The sequence below is a fragment of the Sitophilus oryzae genome, unplaced genomic scaffold (assembly GCF_002938485.1).
Source record: "Sitophilus oryzae breed Bouriz unplaced genomic scaffold, Soryzae_2.0 scaffold_111_pilon_pilon, whole genome shotgun sequence".
Lineage (NCBI taxonomy): Eukaryota > Metazoa > Arthropoda > Insecta > Coleoptera > Curculionidae > Sitophilus > Sitophilus oryzae.
In genome coordinates, this window is record NW_022145749.1 from 8,208,448 (window position 1) to 8,224,437 (window position 15,990).

Here is a 15,990-nt window from a genome sequence, read left to right on the forward strand (position 1 = left end):
CTTGAACGAACGAGCCGTAGAGACGAATGAGTTGCATTGTGAATCGATTCAATACTTACGACTCGTTCATTCAAATTTTATGGATACGTGCTGGCCACGATACAATTGAACGAATCGTATTAAAAACAACGAATCAATTCTCAAGATTTTTTGAACGCACGAGCCGTAGAAACAACGAGTCGCATTGTGATCCGATTCAATACCTACGACTCGTTCGTTTAAATTTTATCCATCATTCAAATTGAACTAACCGTGTTCTAAGCGGTGAATCGAATCTCACGATTCATTTTTAAAACTCGTATAAATGAACGACTCGCTCAATCTTTGCTCACCTCTATTATCTAATTCTTTACCTGAAAATATATATTTCCATTAACTTCCTCCGGAAATAATGTAGTTATTATTTCATATTTATTGTCGTTTCGAGATAATCGTTCCTCATATACAACAGTAATAACAGCTTCAGCTTTAGGTTTAACATAAAACTGAACTTTATAAGTGTTATAACTATCATGTTTTAATTGTATCATTAGTGCTGGTTCATGAAGGTGACTAATCTAAAAATACAACATGTAATTATTCACAATAGATATACCTGTAGTTTACAGTGTTTCTCAAAAATACATAATACATCATATTTTGACTTTTTTTCATTCATTTATGCATTCATTATGACACTCAAGTACAAAAAACTTTTATTTTCATAAAAGATGCGGAAATAAAAGCATTATCTGGTAACCTAATGGGAAAATCACCAAATCCATTTCGTGAATTGTCTATCTCTCATTTTAACAAAATGGTCTACCGAGAAAATGGGTGAACACTACACTGACTGGACCAGAGCCGTCCTGCTTCCCATATGGAAATCAACGTAAAGCCGAACTCAAGAACCTAGAAGACTCAATCCGTAACCCGAAATGGGAATTCTCCAACGGTTTAAGACACTCGAAGGAATTTCTCAAAACTTACTATCCACAAAAGTTTAAAAAAATCCTTGATTTAAGTAAGAACAATCTTCGGATTGTCATGGGATTTTTAGCAGGATACTCAATAAATACCTCAGTAGATTGACGCTAAGAAACAACGGCGAATGCATATTCTTTGGAGAAAATGGGGGAACACCAGAAGACCTCATCACTGAGTGTACCGAGACGACAACCGTTCGTACCATAAACTTTGTTACGACTGATATCGGCAATGGAGAACTAACCTCTGCAAAGTCGTCTCAGATACTGGCTTTTGTCAAAGCCCTCAGACTGTACAGGGTGTCCCACTAAAAATAGCTCTCGGCTGTATCTCGGAAATTATTAGCCGTAGGCCCTACGGAAAAAAATATTTATAACTAAAGGGGCTATGAGAAATTGCTGAAAATTATTTTCAAGTTTGTAAAACGGCCGCTAGAGGGCACAACTGCTATGGAAAATAAGAAAATTGAATTTTTATAAAATTTTGCCTAGATAATGGGTACTATAAATAATAGCTTTGGAATTTTTTTGTTAGAACCATTTTCCTCTATCTGCTAAAATAAAGTGGTGGGGGAAGGTTAGATCTGTCTTTATTTAAATGTTAATAACTCCGGACTGGATGATCAGAATCCAACAAGCGAGGGCTCGTTTAAAAGAGCGTTTCTTACTCTATATTACACCATAGAAATAATAATAATAATATTTTGAACGTAGACGCTAGGGGGCGCTTTCTTACAATTTAATAAAGCGCGTTTTTTCAAAAAAATTAAATACGGCACTATATGTAATTTTAGCTGATAGTAAAGAGTAGTAAAAGCTTAAAAAGTCAGCGAAAACCGCATCTTGATATCTTCTTTCAAACCGAAGATATTAGCAAAATTATAATAAATACCAAAAAATAAGCCCTTAATTACATTATTTTTACAACACGGTATCAGTTGCCCTCTTGATTATGCCCATTCTAACAAAAAATAAGATAGAAACAGTTGGTTTATTTTAAAATCGATGATATACCAGGATACCATAATACCAGATGCATTAATATCTAATAATTAAGATATTAATAAGAGTGAACAATAAACCTCAGTGAAGTCATGGTAGGCTTTGGAAAAGAGTTGCTTTTGACGTAATAGTATAAACGTCAAATTGTTATTAGATCAACATTTTGAGAGTCTTAGCAGCGTTTTTTATCTTTTAATTGCTTTTTCAAAATGCCTTTATTATTTGAAGTAGTTGAAGTTGTTGGTATTTTGAAAAAGCATATCAAAAGATAAGTCTATCAAAATGTTGATCTAATAACAATTTGACTCTTATACTATTACGTCAAAAGCAACTTTTTTTCAAAGCCTACCATGACTTCACTGAATCATCGTTTCTTCTTCACTGTTACTAATATCTTAATTATTAGATATTAATATATCCGGTATTATAGTATCCTGGTATATCGTCAATTTTAAAATAAACTAACTATTTCTATCTTATTTTTTTGTTAGAATGGGCATAATCAAGAGGGCTACTAATACCGTGTTGTAAAAATAATGTAATTACGGGCTTATTTTTTGGTATTTATTATAATTTTGCTAATATCTTCGGTTTGAAAAAAGACATCAAGATGCGGTTTTAGCTGACTTTTTAAGCTTTTACTACTCTTTACGATCAGCTAAAATTACATATACTATCGTATTTAATTTTTTTGAAAAAACGCGCTATGTTTGTTAAATTGTAAGAAAGCGCCCCCTAGCGTCTACGTTCAAAACCTTGTTATTATTATTATTATGGTATAATATAGAGTAAGAAGCGCTCTTTTAAACGAAACCTCGTTTGTTGGATTCTGATCATCCAGTCCGGAGTTATTAACATTTAAATAAAGAGAGATCTAACCTTCCCCCACCACTTTATTTTAGCAGATAGGGGAAAATGGTTCCAACAAAAAAAATCCAAAATTTACTGAAAATTATGAATCTATTCTGTAAAATTCTGTAAAAATTCTATTTTCTTATTTTCCATAGCAGTTGCGCCCTCTAGCGGCCGTTTTACAAACTTGAAAATAATTTCCAGCAATTTCTCAAAGCTCCTTTAGTTATAAATATTTTTCTCCGTAGGCCCTACGGCTAATACTTTCCGAGATACAGCCGACAGCTATTCTTAGTGGGACACGACCCTGTACAATGACATAACTCAAGAAAGATGGACACAAGAGATCTATAAGGTCGCGGTTATTAACTTCTCTCCCATACAATCTACATCTACAATTACTTACTTTGTCGAAAGTTTGTTTAGCCTTAGAATCCTCTTGAATGTAACCTTGGCATCGTTGTCCATTTATTTCCATAAAAGCCGCGGAAATAAAAGCAGTATCTGGCAACCTAATGGGAAATTCACCAAATCCATTTCGTGTATTATTGTCATTCCTAATTTTTGCAGTTAGTTTAGATTTCGCATAATTATTCTCTACAAAAATATCAAGGCGAAGCTCATACACACCCAGATTTGAACCATCATTTGAATTTTTAATCTTTGTGAATGACGCACCCTTGATGCATCTTTTTTTGACTGCTGAAACAAAAAACAACTAAGTAAATGTATAAAAATAATCCACGTATATAATCCACACGCTTAAGCTTGATTTTCATGCATCCGTTGTCCGACGATACGATGATGCGATATTAATTTTATTGGCTGAATTTGAAAGCTTTAATCGAAGCCTTTAAATTCAACCAATAAAATTAATATCGTATCATCGTATCGTCGGATAACGGATGCATGAAAATCAAGCTTTATTCTCTCTTTTGAGCTGACCCTTTCAATTTTAGTATTATCTCTGTGACGGTTTGATAAAGGTGTATTAAGACTTCATTATGTCTTCAAGTTCCAGCAGCAGTTCAGAGGGAAATTTCCTTATTTTATGTATAATATGCTACTAAAAAAAGGAAATGCGGCACAAAAAGAGAAGATCTTGGATTCATAACATTAATATAAAAAGAAATGCGTATGGAGAATACACCTTCACTCCGATTTGAGGAAGACGAAAGCTGGTAGGCGAAAGAAATTTTTTCAAGTATTATAGAATGACCCTAATAATGAATGAGCTTCAAAATTCTAGATTTCGCTACCCAATTGGCGTTAACAAAAGACTTTCAGTTTGTCTCAGGCAAGTTTTTAATAGTCTACAAATAAAATTAATAGAGAATAATGTATATTATTTTATGTAATGCATGTTTTCTTAAATGGGTAGATCTTTTCGTTATTCTAAATTAAGTAGTCCGTACATCCGTAGAAAATATTTTATTTTACTTGTGATCTAAAAATAGCAATAATCGTTTAATTTCTTCACATATATTGTCTCGTCTCAATTGGTTATGATAATTTGGGTCCCCAACATCATATAATTCTTTGTAGCTCTGTATAATCAAAATGAATGTTTCATCATCCATGATCTCAATAATTAAATTACAAGAAACAAATTCAAACAAAACAAACCGGTACTTAACTAAAGACAACCTTAGAATCATTAATCCGAAGACACCCAAAATAAATTCCGAAAATGAGCGGAAACAAAGAAAGTTTCCGCTGACCACCGCGCACTAGGACACGCGAAGCACGCCGAAGAGAATTTCTTCGCTTTGGATTCCAGGTCTGCAACGAAAGTCGCTTCACCGCCGGCGCAAGCGTAACCATCCTAATAACAAGGCCGGACAGCTGTGACGTAAAAATCTCGTGACGTCACCAACTGGAGGCCCAACTCTATTTAGCAGAGTTGATAATTACCCGATAAAAGTTCAAATTGTGGATCTTTTTTCACTCGCCAGATATATTTCGAAGCTTGAAAGTGTCTTTTCCGAGTTTTTAAAAATATTATAGTATATAAAAATAGTTTTAATAGAATACGGAAAAAATCATACCAGTCAATAAATGATTATCTCTCACTTTTTATCAATCAAATTTAATAAAGGAATATTTTAGGTTCACAATAGTGTATAATATGAGAAAAAAAACAATAAAAAATAGATATTTTTTATAGTATATATTATGTTTTTTATCGATATTTCACGCCCCCTGCTCCGGGGCGATTATTAAAATTATTAACTTCAGTTGAGTAACAGGTTGAGCTTGAAGTAATAAAATATTGTTTTAATAAGTAAAATATGAGGAAGGTTTTACTAGAGAACTTGCAAACTGATCCTCTTGAAAGTAGGTTTGGAAAATATAGACAGTTAGCCGGGAGTCAGTACAGTATTTGTGTTCGACATTTATATGAAGGCGAAGAAACTTAAGATTCAGTCATTAATGTCCCTAAAATTAATTTAACATTTTCAGACAACACTGATATTGAACAAAATTCACTTATAAAAAACCTTACTAAAGGCAGTCTTGGGTTTCCAAAAGATGAAATAACTAATATAGTTTTATTTGAATATATAATTTTTAACAAAGTCTTGCAAAGCCATGAGAAGTTTCTCAAAACTCACAATAAAAAAATATTTTTATTAAAAATATATTTGGATTACATTAAAAGTAATAACACCATTATTAAAATTTCCGCTACCCAAGTAGCATCTATCTGACTTCGAACTAAATCTGACCTGAAGCGACGTCAGACTTTGTGCAAATTTAGGTCGGGTGCTCGTGATACGACCTGTGACGTCGCTTTCCTATTAAAAGCGACGTCGTTGGATCCGAGTCGGTAAATCGAACGATATGTCGACGTACAAAATAACAACGTACCATTTTTATTAATTTCCCAACGTCGTTCCACGTTGGCTTGCACGACGTAAATATACGCTTGAACTAGCCCGACGTCTACCCGTTGTCCGAATAGGATACGTCTCACTGATAATCCCTAAAGTAACGTCCAATTATATTTTGTTGTATTTTATGTTCATATTTATAACCTAATTTACGTATCTCTATTTACGTCAGTAAATACAACCCATTAAGTAGCATTTGCGACCTAATGAACATCATGAACATAACCTAATAAAAAGTTTTTGTAAACAAACTTAATTTTTTTATTATGCCTAAAAAACACTAAAAAGGCATTTAGACATTCATCTACATTTACAGAAAGAGGTCGAGGCTTTTGCAAAATAATAATAGTAGTAGTGATGTCTTGCCTCCACCCGTAAATGCTTTTTATCCGGAAGAGATGCTGCATTACACTGGTGCATCTTAATTTCATTTTTTAGCTTAGGAAACTAGCAGACCCCATCCTCCTCCGACATGTGAGGTTAGGCTTAAAAAAGTGGCTGCCCATTTTTTTAAGGAGAAAACAAAAACTAAAATATAGTTCCACTAATCACTGATACGCAAAGTGAGGTTACGTGGCGTACGTTGGAATTATATAAGTCATAATATGATTGCCGGTCGTCCGGTTTGATGACTTCGGTCGTGTGAGACGACTAATGTTGGAGACCCGGTCGGAATTGGTATATTGGTAGTTCATATTAAGTCGGACACAGAAATCCGCCATTCTTAACACATATCCGATTGTCAGCCATTTTAAAATCGTTTTTTGTTTTTAAAATTTATATTCACATTTCGATTTCTAGTAGAATAATATTGATAAGGTTCAGTTTGGGGGGAACCACAGTACAGTTTTATGATTAAACCAGCTAGAAAATTAAAAAAAAATATTTTGCGAGTTACTTTTTTATAGATATTTTTATTTCATAAATCTACCTAATTTTGAAGGCGCTCGTTGTTTTCCGGAGTATTTTAGTCAGATATATCAAGAAAGTGACTTCCGTTGACAAAACTGATGTCTGGATTAATGATTCAGAATTATTATAATATGAATTAGATAGGCACTTATAGTTATATTCGAGGAGTGATTATGAATCCATTTGTAATTAGGTAGTTTGGTTAGGTTTTTATGTATTCTTGGTAGCGAATATGAAACCAAACGTAACGTAAGTGCTTAGCGACGAATTTTAAGTAACTAAAATCCAACGTGGATGTAGAACAGTCGTCCTGGTCTTGCGGATGTTAAGGACTTCACAATATTGACGTTTTTTAATACCTTGAAACCTTAACTTTGTGCTCCACAAAATCAATTACAAAATGTATCCCTTAACCAAAAAATTACGTCAATAAAATCACATGCGGCACTTTTTCACCATTTGGAACCACTGTGCGACGTTAGATAACGTTCAAATGCTACTTGGGTATGTTCTATTTATAATGCTAAGTTATTGTAAAAATTGTCATAAATTCTATTAGAAATACACGAAAAACTACTGTTGTTAAAAAATAGTGATAGACTTGGAAAAGGAAATAAAAGAAACTTAGACACACTTACAGCATAAATAAATACAATGATGATGGATAATGTAAGATGGGATATCAATCTGATGTTTTTCAAATTTTATGTTTAATTATTATTTATTAAAAAGTCAGTGCAATTAAAGTTTATATCCATTATATACGTATAAAGTGTATCTAATACAATCAAAGTTTAGGCCTCCAGTTGATGACGTCACGAATAAGCTGTCCGGCCTTGTTATTACGGTGGTTACGGCGCAAGCCGTTGCTTCGTTTGAGTCGCGGACGTACAGGGTGTCCCAGGGTGTTTATAATTAAAGAGGCTATGGGAAATTGCTGGAAATTATTTTCAAGTTTGTAGAACGACCGCTAGGGGGCGCAATTGCAACAAAAAATAAGAAAATGGAGTTTTTACACAATTTTACCTAGATAAGGTGTACTATAAGTAACAGCTTCACAATCTTCAGTAAATTTTGAATATTTTTTGTTAGAGCCAGTTTCCCCTATCTACCAAAATAAAGTGGTGGGGAAAGGTTAGATCTGTTTTTATTTGAATATTAATAACTCTGGACTGGATGATCGGAATCCAACAAGCGAGAGGTTGTTTAAAAGAGCATTTCTTACTATATATTGTACCATATAAACAATAATAATAAGCTTTTGAACGTAGACGCTAGGGGGCGTTGTCTTACAATTTAACAAACTTTGCACGTTTTTTCAACAACTTCAACTACTTCAAACAATAGAGGCATTTTGAAAAAGCATTTAAAAGGAAAAAAACGCTGCTAAGACTATCAAAATGTTGATCTAATAACAATTTGATGTTTATACTATTACGCGAAAAGCAACTTTTTTCCAAAGCCTACCATGACTTCACTGAATCATCGTTTCTTGTTCACTATTATTAATATCTTAATTATTCGATATTAATACATCTGGTATTATGGTATTCTGGTATTTCGTCGATTTTTAAATAAACTGTTTCTATCTTATTTTTTTGTTAGAATGGGCCTAATCAAGAGGGCTACTGATACTGTATTGTAAAAATAAGGTAATTAAGGGCTTATTTTTTGGTATTTATTATAATTTTGCTAATATCTTCAGTTCGAAAGAAGATATCAAGATGCGGTTTCTGCTGACTTTTTAAGTTTTTACTACTCTTTACTATCAGCTAAAATAACACATACTATCCTATTTAATTTTTTTGAAAAAAGGCGCTATGTTTGTTAAATTGTAAGAAAGCGCCCCCTAGCGTCTACGTTCAAAACCTTATTATTATTATTATTTTTATGGTATAATATAGAGTAAGAAACGCTCTTTTAAACGAGCGCTGGTTTGTTGAATTCTGATCATCCAGTCCGGAGTTACTAACATTTAAATAAAGATAGATCTAACCTTCCCCCACCACTTTATTTTAGCAGATAGGGGAAATTGGTTCTAACAAAAAAAAATCCAAAATTTACTGAAGATTATGAAGCTATTCGGTAGCTATTCGGAAGCTTATTTATTCGGAAGCGTATCACACGTAGACAAGCATATCACATGCAGAGTCATGATGAACCGCACCTATTAAAGATCCTTATATTAATGTTTTAGTATTTTAATGCATGCGACAGACATAAATATACTACTACTACTGCTATTACTCGCTGACGAGAATTCGACACGCATCAGAAGAATATGGCGTTTTCTTTCATGAGCTTTTCTGTGACTGAAAAGCCTGATACGTGTGATACGATTCGTGTGATACGATACGTGTGATACGATTCGGAAGCTTATTTATAGTACCCATTATCTAGGCAAAATTCTGTAAAAAATATATTTTCTTATTTTATTTTTGATTTGGTTGTGAAAAACTTGAAAATAATTTCCAGCAATTTCTCATAGCCCCTTTAGTTATAAATATTTTTTTCCGTAGGCCCTAGAGCTAATACTTTCCGAGATACAGCCGAGAGCTATTCTTAGTGGGACACCCGGTACATTATATGTATAACATAAAATTAGTCCGTTGCATGGTTTTCCGCCGCGCTTCGCATAAGTGCGCGAATTGTCGCGATAACGCGATAACACGCATCGGTGAGATCTGGAACAGACGAATCGCCCATCACACGTGTGATAGCGTGGGATGGCGTGAGCCCTAGTGTGTAAGCAACACATGTAATTAAATAGAAAAACATATGCACAGATCTTCATGACGTGGTGTGGCGTGGCGTGGCGTGACGTGTTGCCTAGTGGGGTCCCGGCTTTATTCACGTAGAATTCCAGTGGCGTAACGAGCTTTTTAAATAGTTTTAATAGGACAGCCTGTATATTAATTTTTCATTACACGTATTTAAAAAAATTAAGTTGGCCTCTTTATCTCACAAATCATCAGCTAATTTGAAAATCTAAAAATATTATCCAGATAGCCCTAATAAAGTGGCTATGAGAATGCACAATTAGTTTTTTGATTTCCTAAAAAGTAACGACAGAAAAAAATAAAATTGATTGTGAAAAAAATCCGTTTTTTTCCAAAAAACTCAGCAATCCTTGAAATTTTTAAAACTTTTTTGATGGCATATTGATGAACATGCCAAGGAGCAACATTGCTCCAGTTTAACCGTCTTCGTATCAATGACGGTTTCCGAGATACCAATGCTCGTACCGCGAATTTGTAGCACCCTGTATAACTTTTTAAAAATTACCTGTATTGCTATCAGATGAACTTGAAGATGGTGCTGACCGAAAACCCCCAAGTGATTTCATAAATGAACCAAACGAACCTGTTTAAAATACCTATATAAATATTCTACAAAATATGAACAAAAAAAACGGCGTCACCTATGGCTATGATATGAAGGTCCCTGTCATTTTATTTGGAAAATTATATGGAAAATGTCATTGATCGCCACTTCCAAGCCAACTGGACGCCATTTTTTTTTCGATCATGCGGTATTAAATTTCTAAAGTTCATTAACAATAATAATTATTTGTACAGATTCTGAGTAATGCATAGAAATGTGGCATTATTGCTATCAAGCATTATGCTTAAAAATGTTTTCGAACAAATCCATACTAACATATTTTTTACGGTTTCTTTAAACATTATTTTCTGATAAAAAGTACCGCGCAATTTATTACATATGTCTATAGCTAAACAAAAATTACCTTTTTTACCACCAAATAAAGTTGCAGAGTCATGATGAACCGCACCTATTAAAGATCCTTATATTAATGTTTTAGTATTTTAATGCATGCGACAGACATAAATATACTACTACTACTGCTATTACTCGCTGACGAGAATTCGACACGCATCAGAAGAATATGGCGTTTTCTTTCATGAGCTTTTCTGTGACTGAAAAGCCTGATACGTGATGTTATCTGTCTACCGCACTACGGACATTCAAAAATATCATTGTTTTGTCGCCTCTTTACTTTTTGGTTGTTGTTGTTAACTGAGCTTACAATTCTCCTCCATTGCGTTCTATTGTGCGCTGCTTGCTGCATACTTATCCCCTTTAAGTTTTCATGCAAAATATCCTTGTATCTTTTGAGTTGTCTACCCGGTTTCCTTTTACCGTTTATAAGCTCACCGTAAAGAAGAGATTTCGGTAGGCGGTTTTCTTGCATCCTGCATACGTGATCAGCTCATCTTAAGCGGGATATAGTAATCATGACTTCAGAACTCTCGCACCTTGCTTTTTCAAGGACTGATACGTTTGAGACATGATGATACCATTTGATTCTTAACAGTTGTCTAAGGTGTCTCTGTTGCAACTTGTTTAATGCGTTCGTGTGCCGGCGGTACGGCCCCCATGTACATAAATAAAAATGACTGGCTGACAGACAAAGAAACAAAATAAAAAGCGGCATACAGTGTTGTCGGATTTTACGTGTGTAGGAAAATGTGTATAGAAAAAAAAACAATTTTAAAAACTTTCATGGATACTACTGTCCGACTCTGGTTTTTTTTAAATTATTTAAACTGATTATATTCATCGCAACAATATTGATCAGCGCTAATTAACATTGAATAAGGAAAATGGAGCCAATTGGAAGATTCAAATAAATAATTTCCAGGTCAGCAATTTAAAGATATTATTTATAACTTTTTTTATTGAATTTGAAATCTCAGTGTGGTAATCTAATGATATGCATAATATTAATCGTAGTTATTATAAATAAATCAACTTCTATAAGCTAGTTTCTAATGCTCTACATGTTCCAAAGGGTTACCACCCTCCCAATTGCACAAATTTATTTTTCGTTCAATTTTATTTATAGCTGTTTGAACTTTTTTTCTTATACTTCCGAATGCATTTGAACTTTTTATTGTTAATGTTGAGACATATTGATTCCATTTTTACAAATGACGTCAAGTAGTGTCCCCACGCCCCTTTGCGACAGGTCCAGGAACCTCGTTGGCCATTATACTACTCTACCATTTCCAATCTTACTTCCGAGGAAATGATTTAATCGTTTATATTTTATTATACGAGCATTTATATTTTTTTGTCACGCTGTCAGGCTCAATGTTCATTACTCTGCGGACTATGTTCACCGTACCCAAAATAGCTGCTTATGATATTTTCTTGTAGCTTCAGCTCCTTTAAGTTCTTGAGATGAAATGATGAGTGGTATTACTCGGGTTGCTTTTAGATGATACGTTTGCCTCATATCGAGAGCCAAGTCTTGATACTTTTACGAATTTTTTTCCCTTGCAGTTTTGACTACGTTGTGATCCATTGGTACAGCTACGTCGATTAAGTAGGCTTTCTTTTCGTTTTTATCTATCCAAACAATGTCCGACTTATTATGAACTACTGATCTGTCTGTCTGTATTTGCGTATTCCAGTATACTTTATGATGTTCGTTTTCCTCTAATTCTTGTGGTCTGTATTCATAATACTTCCGTTTCTTCTTAATATTTTTTTACGATTCTATCGGTTGGACCATGACGTGTCGCCGGAATATTTCCATAATATTATTTTATTTATATTATTTTTATATTATTTTTATTATTTTATTGCATTTGATTTTCCGTATTCAATGTTTTACACCACGTCTTTGTTAAGTCTGAAAGCTTATATCAATATTCTAACGGTAAAGAGATTAAATATTAAAAAAAAACAGAGCAGGGCTTGAAATTAGTTTAAATAAATTGTGTTTAAATGTCTGAAACAAAAAAAAAAATTAAGTGTAGCATATAATTGTACTCAGGAGACAGAGTTCTTACAAAACGTGAAATAAAAATGCAGGTCCGTATTGTAAAACTTGGAAAATAAGTTGGTTATAATAATGGTTTTATAATTCGGAAACTCTCTATTTATTTATCTAGTAATGCTAAAACACTCTATTTCAAAGTCGATTAGAGAAAATAGTATGATTCATTGGCAAGTAATGTAAACATTTACGATCCGGTAAAATTGTGATGTAAGAGGAGGCTTAGCTTGCCTACGGCGGTTCAGTAGTAGACTGGCCAGCCGGCTGTTGTGTTGTGTTTTGTTATAGAGCTGATATTTGGGGGTTGAGAGTCTTTTGACTATAAACGTTGCAAGTACTGTAAGGCAACGGGTCGTTTGACCGGAAGAAAACCTCTGGTGACGTCTTGCCTTCGAGGTTGGTCTTGAGAGTTTGAGGTCTCCCTTGTCTTCTCGATTGACACGATGCGGCGTTGGGGTAGAGAGACTAGTGAGGTACCCCAATTAGCTTATTCGATTGGGATGCGAATCTGTTTAGCGGCAGAGTTGCGTCCGGGGAAGCCCCCTATACTATTTCAGGTGACACTAGCTAGTTGTTGAAGATTATTAACCAATAGATCCGAATGATATTTGAATTAGATGGAAAATATGGAATGGGATATATTGAATAGAATATATCAGTGGCTAGGGGGCGGAGTACCCCCGGGTGAGTCTTACTATTTAACTATTAATTTTATCCAGATCAGTAAATGTTTGTTTTGCTATTTTCATGTACAATGAGAGAGTGCTTGCCAATGACCAACTAAATGGATATTTGAGGTGAATTTGCATTCTGAGACCCGGTTGAGTAAGCCCCAGAAATAAGCGATTTTACAGTATTTAAAAAAAAATAAGTTGGCATCTGTATCTCACACAAATTATGAGCTAATTTGAAAATCTAAAAATACTATCAGACAGCCCTAATAAAGTGGCTATGAGAATGTGCAACTGATTTTTTAATTTTCTAAAAAGTAACGACATGAAAAAATAAAATTGATTGTCAAAAAAATTCGGTTTTTTTCCAAAAAACTCAGCAATCCTTGTAATTTTTAAAACTTTTTTGATGGCATCTTGGTGAACAGCCAAGGAGCAACTTTGCCCCAGTTTAACCATCTTCGTATCTATTACGGGATTCCGAGATACCAATGCTCGTACCCCGAATTTGTAGCACCCTGTATAACTTTTTAAAAATTACCTGTATTACTAGCAGATGAACTTGAAGATGGTGCTGACCGAAAACCCCCAAGTGATTTCATAAATGAACCAAACGAACCTGTTTAAAAAACCTATATAAATATTCTACAAAATATGAACAAAAAAAACGGCGTCACCCGTGGCTATGATATGAAGGCCCCTGTCATTTTATTTGGAAAATTATATGGAAAATGTCATCGATCGCCATTTCCAAGCCAACTGGACGCCGTTTTTTTTTCGATCATACGACGTTAAATTTCTAAAGTTCATTAACAATTATTTGTAGAGATTCTGAATATTGCATAGAAATGTGCATTATTGCTATCAAGCATTATGCTTAAAAAGGTTTTCGAACAAATAACATATTTCTTACGGTTTCTTTAAACATTATTTTCTGATAAAAAGTACCACGCAATTTATTATATCTGTCTATAGCTATACAAAAATTACCTGTTTTACCACCAAATAAAGTTGCAGAGTGTCCAGACTGATAATGAACCGCACCTGTTAAAGATCCTTATATTAATGTTTTAGTAAATTATTTTAAAATTATATGTACAGGTGCCATCCTGGTCACTTCATCTGCGTGGTCTGTATTTTAATGCATCCGACAGACATAAATATAAATGACTGGTTGGCAAAGAAACAAAATAAAAAGCGGCATACAGTGTTGCCGGCTTTTACGTATGTAGGAAAATGTGTGTAGAAAAAAAAACAATTTTAAAAACTTTCAATGGATACTACCAAAATGAAGATAATATATCTAAACTAAATATAATGTATTACAGCTGTAGTGAAATGAGTAACTATTTGTGAAAAATAAAGTTCCAACCGTAGATGCAACATTTTTCCTAAACGCCTACTGGTGAGGTTTGAAAATATGATGCAAAATCCGGCAATACCACATAGAAGAAATGTATCAACCCAACTTTTATCTCTTTTTAATACATTTGATTTTCCATTAAGCTGTCTACATCGCTGTCTTACACGTTAAAATCCAGACCACGCAGTTTACATGACCAGATCGGTATGTTCAGTTAGTGTTGTTATGGTGCGTCCAGACCTGAGGAGTCGAGTGCGAGACGAGCGCGAGACATTCCAAATTCGCTAAGTGTGGACGGGTCTCGTAAGAGCCTCGCGAGCGGCTCGCGAGACAACCCACCGAGCCTCGTTGCTATCCGTTCCCTGTCGTTTTTTCAACGGTCGAGATCAAAGAAAGCTCGCAGCCAAGTCTGGATGTGTTTTTGGTAGGCTCGCTCGACTGCGAGATATTAGCTCTGATATTATAGTGCATATTGAAATGGAGACTTTCAGGAAGAAGATCAGCTGAAATTAATCGATTTATATAAAGAAAAACCAATATTATGCAATCCAAAAGATAAAGAATATTAAAAAAAAACACGATGCGTGAGTAGATATGTGAATAAAACTTGGGAAAAATATAAAAAAATATTTCTCTACTGGCAACATACAGGAAGGAGATTATTATAGGAAGATTAATTATTATTGAATCTTGTTACCTAGTAAATATACAGAGTGAGCCAACGATAAAGTTCATTATTTTATTTGTTTTGAGAATTATTAAAACGTATTTTAGAATTATTAAAAACATAGAAAAACTGTAGAGAAGGTTAAGATACACATTTTAAAATTAGTATACAGGGTGGTTCAAAATAGTGTTACGGATATAACATGGTTTTCTAAATGTAATACATTATTTTTTTTATACTTTTAGATTCTGCGTAAAATTTTATAACCTTTTTTATGTATAATGCGAGGTATAATGTTATATACCTAAAACTAATAGTTTTTGTAATATTTCAATTTGCTTAAACAAAAAATGTTAGATTTCAGAGTCGTAAAAAATTGTCATGAATGCTATTGTTTCTGCAGTTGGAGTGCTAAAATTTGTTAGTTAGTTTAATTTGATAGTTTTATTTAAGTTAGTTTAATTTGATAGTTTTATAGGGATGAAGAAAGAGATATAGGTAAAGATATTTGAGTTAGATGCTACAGTGTGTTCAACATATATTTATGAATTTCGACTATTTAAAATAGAATTTGTAAATTCTATTAATAGAATTTACAAATTTTGCGTCACTGACACTTTTTACCGTACCGAAATCTAATATTTCTTTAAACAAATTGAATTATTACAAAATCGATTATTTTAGATATGTATATAATATGATATGCAAATAAGTTACCGAATTGCACGTAGAATCTAATAATAAAATAAAAAATAGGGTATTCTCATTAAAACATACCGCGTGTGAGAGAGTCAGAGTGTTATTTTTTCTCGAATAAAGTAAGAAAATATCGAGGAAAATACCATTTAAAAATCACAT

General features: G+C 33.6%; 1 protein-coding gene across 16 annotated transcripts in view; it reads right to left on the reverse strand.

Moving 5' to 3' along the window:
- LOC115885251 (inter-alpha-trypsin inhibitor heavy chain H6-like) overlaps positions 1-15,990 on the reverse strand; it is a 99,254-nt gene that overhangs the window by 20,784 nt on the left and 62,480 nt on the right. For 6 of the 16 annotated variants that reach the window (XM_030904114.1, XM_030904107.1, XM_030904099.1 and 3 more), the window contains 6 exons: positions 14,093-14,146; positions 13,644-13,721; positions 10,374-10,418; positions 9,911-9,988; positions 3,226-3,521; positions 354-557 (listed from right to left, as the gene is read on the reverse strand). In XM_030904114.1, coding sequence (XP_030759974.1) covers positions 354-557; positions 3,226-3,521; positions 9,911-9,988; positions 10,374-10,418; positions 13,644-13,721; positions 14,093-14,146 — 755 coding nt within the window. The remainder of the gene's footprint in view (positions 1-353; positions 558-3,225; positions 3,522-9,910; positions 9,989-10,373; positions 10,419-13,643; positions 13,722-14,092; positions 14,147-15,990) is intronic. The other 10 variants (XM_030904177.1, XM_030904185.1, XM_030904169.1 and 7 more) reach the window with 8 other exon arrangements.